Source organism: Anser brachyrhynchus, assembly GCF_964034855.1.
Source record: "Anser brachyrhynchus genome assembly, chromosome: 1".
Lineage (NCBI taxonomy): Eukaryota > Metazoa > Chordata > Aves > Anseriformes > Anatidae > Anser > Anser brachyrhynchus.
The window spans coordinates 195,716,622-195,726,379 of NC_137694.1; the positions used below are offsets into that span (position 1 = coordinate 195,716,622).

The 9,758-nt window shown below is 39.0% G+C and overlaps 1 protein-coding gene across 3 annotated transcripts in view; it reads right to left on the reverse strand.

Moving 5' to 3' along the window:
• The window catches only part of AASDHPPT (aminoadipate-semialdehyde dehydrogenase-phosphopantetheinyl transferase), a 35,555-nt gene extending 25,937 nt beyond the window's left edge, over window positions 1-9,618 (reverse strand). For 2 of the 3 annotated variants that reach the window (XM_080580836.1, XM_080580837.1), the window contains exons 1-2: window positions 9,346-9,618; window positions 8,049-8,274 (exon numbers count right to left, since the gene is read on the reverse strand). In XM_080580836.1, coding sequence (XP_080436962.1) covers window positions 8,049-8,274; window positions 9,346-9,489 — 370 coding nt within the window. In that variant the 5' untranslated portion in view covers window positions 9,490-9,618. The remainder of the gene's footprint in view (window positions 1-8,048; window positions 8,275-9,345) is intronic. The other variant, XM_080580835.1, reaches the window with a different exon arrangement.
• Window positions 9,619-9,758: the final 140 nt, after the last annotated feature.

Consider the following 9,758-nt stretch of genomic DNA (forward strand, 5'->3'; position numbering starts at 1 on the left):
CATCCACAACAATCAGCTCGGCACCCTGCCCAGAGAGATTTCATATTTCAGAACAGCATGGTCAGCTCAGCAGGGTAATACTCTTATAGATACGATCACCAAGTGTTTGCTCATGTTTTTATTAAATTGGTTTTTGCCAGGAGAAAGATCAACACGCTTAATACAACAACCAGCAATTCTAATGAAAAGACTTGAAATCTAAACAGAGCAGGTGACAATTTCATTTATGCATGACAAGATTGGATTTTCTATGAAAATGCAACACAGCATGAAACAGGGATGAATGCCTAGAACTTGTATTACCAACCTGATACATGGCAAGGAAGAGTAGACAAATATTATACCCGTAACAAAAGTCTCCAGGTCCTAAACTTTCTTCAAAACCTGACACGACACCAGCAATCTTATAGTGAAGAAACAAAAATATTTGCATTGTTAAAAACATCAAAGTTTCTCCTAGAAAAGGAGATGTCTCAGAGGAATCCAGACGAAGCTTTTTTTTTTTTTAAAACTGTTTCATAAGGAAGATGTTAAAATACTTCTGATATTTTCTACCATTTCATAAGTCAGACTAAAAATTTGCAAATCTTTCTAGAATATTGTCTTCCAATGTTGAAACTAATATGTAAGAGCTCCAAACTGTAACCCTTGCACAGAGAACATCCAAAGAAACTTTGGACAACACAGAATAAAGACAGCTTCTTTTTTTCCAACTTTTGCAACAAATACACACCTACAGACCTGTTGGAAACTATCAGCGTTACCAAGAAATTCCTTTAAAAGCAATTCTTAACATATGTATAATAATTACTGAAACCTTGGCCCTCCTGTTACATCCTTGTGTTAGAATTCCTTAATTTGGAAAGCCAAAGCTAACCGTTATTAGTTTAGGCTAAGAAGTAATTCTTTCATTTAGTTAAAATATATATATTCAAATCTCTTCAGTCTCTCATTTTGAATGTGTAACTTAATTTCCCCAAATACCAATAAAGGGATAAATTGTGATTACTATAAATTCAGTCTGCAAAAAGATACTTCTGCAACAACCCAGCAAATGTTCTTGTAGTTTCTCTTTGTTCTACCTCTTATTTTTTATGAAAAGCTCCTGTTTTTTTTCCTAATTATTAACGTCTCCCTCATTTTAAACATATCTATTCTCCACAAGTTCATTGTCACTGTTCTACATTTTGCTACCATCTTCTACTTTAATCCAAGTGGTTTTATGTTGTCCTACAGAAAAAACATCATGAAGGACTGATAAGCTTTTTAGACAGAAACAATTTACCCTCAAAGAGAAGATTCAATCACAAAAATCAAATTTTCCTTTCACAGTTTATTAAAGCATCAGTGCTTAATCCATTACCAGAACGTGGAAGTGTTTTTTACAAACATGAGGAAATTCCTACTTAAAACAGTGTTAGAAATTTAAATAAAGCAGAATAATAAGATTGCCATATAATGTGCTCTTTACAAGGATCTTTAAGATGGCTGTTTCTTCCCATCTTCAAACAGAACAAGAACAAAGAAATTCCTCCCTGTTTACTCAGTGAAAGGCTTAAGATCACTATGATGCTTTAGTTCAATAACGCTGATAGTTAGCTATTTTAACACTACTGTGAATCTAAAATTGAACTGTTTTCATATTTATAAACCCTAACCTTCCTACTTCAATTAAAAATAGCATTTAACGTAAAACCCTGATTAATTTCTCCAAACAGTGCACGTACATATTTACAGCTGTACCATTACCTAATAATTCAGCAATTGTCTATTCTAGCAAAAGATCAGACGCTGATTCCTGCTATGAGATACAACAATAAAACCAAAAACAATTAAAACTTTGGTCAAGGTAAAGAAATGTAAGGTATTGTAAGAAGGACAAAAGCACTCCCATCTGTTCTGGCACTTTCTAGGTCAAAAAAAAAACCTTTTTGCAAAAGCTGAAAAGCAGAAATGAAAAAAGCATTGTAAGTTCAGAAGCTTAAAGATGGTTGCTAAATAAAAGACTCATGCCAAACATATTGACTATGATGCAGGTATGACTAACTCTGAATTTAGTTTATGATTGCCAGAAGAAATGGCACAAAACTGGCTGGAAAGAGTTTTGCTCCACCAACATATTTTCCATCGTGACGTAGGATTTAAATACTCCGATTCACGTGTGACTTATCTTTGACTTGAAAGTTGCTATCCTGTATTATATCACCTCAGTGATGAAATAATGAGAATAAAAATAGAATGAGTTCTGATTGTATTTCTTTGTCTCAGAGAGAAACAGTTTCAAACAGTCTAGTATTTGCACATCACGTTCTATTTACTTAAAAAAGTATTTCAGGAAGTATTTTTAGATCAAATTAATTTCCTGTAAAATTGACATGCAGAAAAAAATACCCTTTTTTGCCTTAATAAACTTACCTAGAATAAAAAAAAGATTCATGAAAAAAAGCTAACTTTATTGCACGTCAGATATTTAATTCTGAAATTATATTAAGATTAAAGATGTCAGGATCAAACTAACTTTAAAGCAATGCATATGAAAGATGGCAGGCTGATGGTGAAAGATCAGGAATGAACTGTTCATTTATTTATCTTTATAATTCCATCTAAGCTAAGAAACTGTATTACTGACTAGAAATTCATTTGCATAGTAGAAATACCTAGACTTTTTTTCCAAATGCACAAAGTAATTTTGATTATTATACAATTATTGTCTCTAAAAACACCCTACTTTACGGGGTTTAAGTGACCAGTAAATCAACAACCCATATACCACTTAAACCAAGTTTACACTTGTTGCAGAATTTCTTGTCCGTAAGTTAAAAAATTAAATACACCAACACGAGCTTTTTTTTTTTTTTTTTCGGGAGTTACTACTAGTACTGTTAGAATCCTTTTCATTTCTTGTGTGGAAGGGTTAAAATAGTTTCACATACATTACCTCTCTAGACAAATGATGTCCACAGCTAATTCCACTAACAAATTTGCAACACAGTATGCACTTTCCCAAATGATTTTTTAAAAATCACCTTAAAATAATCTTAAGGAAAAAAAACCACACATTTGATCTCAGTGATTCTTCCCAAGCAAATAAATTAAAGCCCTGTTTTAAATCTACTACAATAACCTGTTGGATAACCAAAAAAATACCACCACCCTAAGAAACAATAACATACAATACCTAAAGAGGAGATTTTCCTTTTCTACTGTCACTACATTATTTATTTCAGTATTTAATGGAAGAAAAAAAAGTGATGAACTGTTGCATACCTGCAGTGAGAGTGCTACAAAAGTTCTATTTGCACTACTAAAAACAGCTTTTTGTGTGGCCTACTTTCACCTTCTGAGACTGTTAATTCTTGCAGTAGTTTCGGTTTTCAGATTGTAATACTAAAGCAAAAGTAATATTGAAAGAGACTTCTTCAGTACTGAACATAAATAAAACAAAAATAGATAGGACAGATTAAGATGTGACATAAAATGTTTACGTGCACCAGGGTCTCCTTGTGTATATGCTAGCACACAATTAATGAACATATTTCACAAAACCTGCAATTGCACGATACTCTGCTACGTATTTATTCTGCATATTTTGTTCACTGGTTGAACGATAAAGGAGTGTTAAGAATTGGAATATTTGAGACCTCAAGATTTTGTTGGATAACATCACAAGATGGAGCATTCTGTCCTTAAACAAGCATATTAAAAAATACTGTAATGTACTCTGTGCATATGGAACTCTCTGTCCTTGTAGCTATTCCAGAGAAAGAGATTATAGCAGATTTATGCAAGCCTTTATGATCAGAAACATAATGTACTTTGCAACTGCAGAGCAACAGCACCACTCAGTGGAACTATCAGATAAAACAATGCTGGTGAAGTCAAAGGTATCCTTTATCCATAGCACAGCAGTAAAAAAAAAAAAATCCTGCTAATTCTGTCAAAAATCATTCTCAAGAAAAAAAAGAAGTGAAAAACCTACTTGCATTAGTTCAAAGTACAGAAACTATAATTACAAACTCTATCCTTAGTAATTCTTATTCACTAACTCACTTTCCTACCACATACCATTACTAAATTTTCATAACTATTTCTTTTCCGAAACCACAAATTATTATTTCAACAATGAAACTGTACGGTCATAAACAAAACCTCTTTAAAATCTGGGAGATGGTATTTTTAAACTTAATTCACAAATGTTTTTGCAAAGTTCAGTAACGTGGAAAATGCAAGATCAGGCACTGACACACTTAAGACATTTATTTTTTACGTAAAATGACAAGCACTGAAGTTTCTCTCTTTCATTACCAAAAGATAGAAAAGATGTGCTCCATGCAAGCTGCTGACAGCTAAATCACCTCAGGACAGAATATGCTAGCTAGGGAACTTCAAAAATTGGAAACAAACCCAGTAATTTTGGAAGGATATGTTTTGTACTCCTTTGTATATACACTGTGGCTTGCTACTACGAATTCAGTCCGTGGATACAACGACTTCCCCAATACCACCACTTTCTGCTAACATACCTACATCTCTGTGAAGATGAAAGAGGCAGATGTGGGTAAAGTAGCATTAAAAAGGACGCACGTTCAGGAATTCTAGCAGCTTGTATCTGTCACTAGCTTGTTTCAGAGTGGTATTCAATACACACCTTTGCAGTATCACTGTATTACAGAAACACCAATTTCACTCCCTCATTTAAGCCTCTGGAATCACTAGCATCTCCAGAATAGCCATCGTTTTTCTTTTTCTGGGTAAAATCACTGAAGTCTGTTTGTATAAGATCTCAAAGCACTGTTTTGTCTCACCAGCACATGTTCCCAAATTAAATCCACACAGCTGCTCAGCACAGCTGTCCAGGGTGATGTGGCATCATTTGCTCTACAGTGGGAGTTCATGATCACTGCCATCAACAATACTAGGAAATACTGTCAGGAGCCTCTCTTGAAGAAGTTAAGAATTTAATGTTGTACCCAAACCCTGTTATTATAAACTAAAAAAATAAAAAATGAATTGTTTCATCTCTTTTCCTACATTTACACTGAGATGAAACTTTTTTCCTGATACCAAATCCTTCTGTGACCTTCAGCTTCACATTATTTGGAAATCCTAGGACAAACAACTACAAAACTATGTGACAGAAGCCAAACAACAAATGTAACTTATTATTAGGATGAATACTACATATTTTTTCCTAAATTTAGCTTGCTGAAGTTAACATAACTAAGAGTAAGTGACAATGTGTACTGAGGTGCAGAACCAAAGTCAGGTTGTCTTGTGACAGCAGGGATTAAAAATGCCGAAAGAAGATTACGCTCAGATACAAGGCAAATGATCCTTGATTCTTCCTGCAACTGCCTGCAGAATGAGCAACAGATAAACGCACCTTAACTTATCCACTATTTCAGTGATTTAATGTGAGGGAAACGAGAAAGAAATAGTGAAGAAGTTTAGAAAAAATACAAGAGAAAGGAAGCTGTACAAACAAGACAAAGATTATTACTATTATTTAAATAAAGCCAGCTAGTATTGAAGTTAAAGGATTTTTTATATTAACTGGAAATAAAGTAAGAATATGTTCACTTAAAAGTTGAATGCATTGTATTCCAAAATGGGGAAGCAAAACAAACCAGGTTTCTAAACCTAAATGTAAAAATAAATCTATACTCTTCACAATTGCTTACTACTCTCAAAACAAAAGTTTAAAAAATTTTGTAAGATTTGTTAGCTGGCTGTCAGCAACATATCTTTAAATTTCCATCTGCACAAAAAAAACAGTAAAGGACGGAAGATGTCCCTACTTTCATACATCTTATTCATAATCGTGTGTAAATGACTTTAAGGTTTTAAGTTCCCCAAAAACACTTAAAGTCCAAAGAAAATGAGTAACTGTGGCAAGCCTAGCTGACTTGTTTTCAAGTGTAGTCAGTCTTGGTGTTAATTTTTCTTTCACCATGGTTCATATGGTGCTGTGTTTTAGATCTGTGACTACAACAGTGTTGGCAACACACTGACATTTTAGCTACTGCCACAGTGTTTGCACAGCATCAAGGCCTTCTCTGCTTCTCACTCTGCCCCAACAAGCAAATCAGCTAGGGATGGTCAGGAGATCAGGAAGGGACACAGTTGGGACAGCTGACCTGAACTGGCCAAAGAGGTATTCCACATCACAAAACATCATGCTCAGCAATAAAATGGAGAGCGAGAAGGGCTTCAGAAGTAGGCACTGCTTGGGGCCTGGCTGGGAATCTGCTTGCTGGCAGTGACTGCCTTTGCATCACTTCTCCTTGCTCCCCTTTTTTCTTCACTAATTTATCCATATCTCAACCCATAAGGTTTTCCTCACTTGCCCTTCTCGTGGAATTCCCTAGGGGGTGGAAGTGACCAAGTGACTGGGTCAGGGCAGAGCTGACAGCAATAGTCAACCCACCACAGTCTTTTTTGTCGCACAGCTTGGGGCTTGAGGAGTTCAAGTTATCAACAGAATTGATTGGAGTGCGCTAGATGGAATTTATAGCTGTAATACCTGTTCAATTGCGAAGATGGTGAAGGGCCTAGAGGGGAAGACGTATGAGGAATGGCTGAGGTCACTGGGCCTGTTCAGCCTGGAGAAGAGGAGACTGAGGGGAGACCTCATCACGGTCTACAACTTCCTCGCGAGGGGGAGTGGAGAGGCAGTGACCTATTCTCTGTTATCACCAGTGACAGGACCCGCAGGAATGGTGTTAAGCTGAGGCAGGGGAGGTTTAGGCTGGACATCAGGAAGAGGTTCTTCACCAAGAGGGTGGTCGCACACTGGAACAGGCTCCCCAGTGAAGCAGCCACTGCACCAAGCCTGTCTGAATTTAAGAAGCGATTGGACTGTGCACTTAGGGTTCACATGGTCTAAACTTTTGGGCAGACCTGTGTGGTGCCAGGAGTTGGACTTGATGATCCTTATGGGTCCCTTCCAACTCGGGATATTCTATGATTCTGTGAACTGTTACTTCCCATTTCTGGTCACAATATCAATTTTTTTGTTTTCAGTACTGCTTCATTTGTTGACTTACTTGCTCCATGGCATGCTCTTGTTGTGCTTCAAACTTCAGGGATTGTTAATGGCTACTTTCAGCATCTGCAGTTTGCTGTGCTGTTTATCACTGTTTTGCCTGGGAAAGCCATGATAAAAGTACTGTCCTTGAGTGCTGCCTCAAAACTAGCACGTGCTGCCCAGAGAAGCTGTGGATGCCCCATCCCTGGAGGTGTTCCAGGCCAGGCTGGATGGGGCTTTGGGCAACCTGGTCTGGTGGGAGGTGTCCCTGCCCATGGCAGCGGGTTTGGAACTGGGTGATCTTTAAGGTCCCTTCCAACCTAAACTATTCTGACTCTATGAAAATGACCTTTATAAAAGCGCATTTAAAAATACACTTTGCTACAATTCTAATTTACACTTTTGGTCCTGGAGTTCACTAATAGAATCATGTTAACTTCAAACTTCATACAAGTAAATAAACCAATTTATTTACTTAGTAAATAAGCCACAGATGTCAATGCTTGTGAAGTTTAGCTCTTTGTGAGGGAGGGGCACATCTAGCGCTCCCTGATGATCCCCTCTCACTGAGGATTACTGCACACACATAACGAACATGCCAGTTTGCTACATTACTGGTGCTAATGCATATAACGTCCACATTTATGGAAATGGGAAATACCATTTAAGGTCTTGTGGGAATGGATCCCATTGTCCCTAGCTGGCAAATTGTGCCTGCTTCTACCTGCCTACCAGGAAGCAAATTGCAATTAAAATATCTGCCTGTGCCAATCCTGCCAGTATCACAACAAGATTTATGACTATTTTTGCAGGCTTCTGGTTTTCTAAACTGGAAACATATCCATATCTGGAATAAAGTGAGCAGTATGTATAACAACAAAGAAGCAAATATATTACACATGCATGCACACTCTTCGAATAACACTAAATTGCTAGGACACAGATTGGTTCTTTGGGAAACTTTAAATGTGTTCAGCATTTAAATATTACAAAACGAGCTTTCATCACAATAACGCATTACCTGGTAAACTAGTCTTCATGACATCAATGCCAACTTGAAGCTCAGGCTCAGCTGCAAGAACTGCATAATCCCCTTGGTGAGAGACATTGAAGTTGTAATTTGAACAGACATTGAGTATGGTATTTGCCAGGAAAGGTTTTCCTTTTGATGTCCTTTGCAAGTGTATTTCATTCCAAGGTATGCACAGCTTTTCTGCAATTAATTTCCGCATCAGCAGGCGACCAGCCTATGAAATAAAACAGGAGTGATTCACACAGAACTACTAAGCTATGTAGATACCTATGGCTCCTAGAAAACAACTTGCCTAAAAAGAAGTATGCTTTTATTACTGCAGAAAGAAAATGAATATGTTTGTGCTAAATCATTTAGGCTTTTCCCTTTTATGAAAGCCCTTGCCATATAAACTTAACCAAATCCAAACACATTTCACCAGACCTGATTATGCAACATGTTTGCTACCACTATTAGCACAGAGACAACACAAAGCCCAATATGAAGTAGTCAGAGCCCAGAACAATGACATAAAATAGTTCTCTATTTTATTTAGGATACTTTACTGCACAGATGAATACTTTTTATCCTGCACTGAAGAGTAAAACTCTTTCAAAAGCTTTCTTCTCAGTATCTTCATTCAGTTGCTTCAGTGCTAAATGAAATACTGTGCAGACAAAAATGATGAGTAACTGTTTATAGGGTAATTCGCAAAAGACTGCATTACTGCCCCACTCTTATGTAAGATTTTAAACCTGAATTGATTATCCTAAAGCCTCTGCATGAAACAGCTTTTTTCTTTTACAGATTACACTACTGTTTTCGTGCAGAATTTCCTAGAACATGCTCATATTTTCTTAACTTAGATGGTGGTGAGGCCCTGGCACAGGCTGCCCAGAGAAGCTGTGGATGCCCCATCCCTGGAGGTGTCCAAGGCCAGGCTGGATGGGGCTTTGGGCAACCTGGTGTGGTGGGAGGTGTCCCTGCCCATGGCAGGGGGTGGGAATTAGATGGTCTTTAAGGTTTCTTCCAACCCAAACCATCCTATTAATTCTGTGATATGATGACTTTACCTCCTGAGGTACATAAAACTTGTAAACCTTTCAGAATAACTACCCATAGCTGGATGTTACCACCCCTCTTAAGCTAAACTGCAACGAGAGCTGCCAGTTAACCATTTCTAACCCCTTAGCCGCCCTGACGTGACCCCGCAGGACCCATTTCTCGACAAACAGCCCTGCCCGCCGCTCCCCGGCCCCTCGGACGAGGCAGCCCCCGGTGCCCCCCGCCCCGTTCCCTGTGGTACCAAGGCGGCTTTGGCATCGCGGGCGAACACCAAGCGCCCGATGCGCTCCTTCTCCTCGGGCTGCACCAGCCGCGCCGCGAGCAGCCACTCCTCGCGGCGGGGGCGCCAGGAGGCGCAGGGGAAGGCCCACCGCACGCCGCCCATCTCCCCCTCGGCCGGGACCGCCTCAGCGAAGACCCCCCCTCACCCGGGGCCCCCTCAGGAGGCCCCGCCACTTTCCTCACGCCTCTCCCCCCCCCCCCCCAACCCGAGCGGTCGGTGGGAGGGCCCAGCTGTGGAGCCACCAGGACCAATCCGGTGCCAGAAAAGCCCTGAGTGACAGGGGAACGCGCCAACCGCCGGCTTATCAGGGAGAATGAGGCTGGGCGGCGCCGTCAGAGCTCTATGGGAGGCTGGGCGGGGCTTTATCCCGA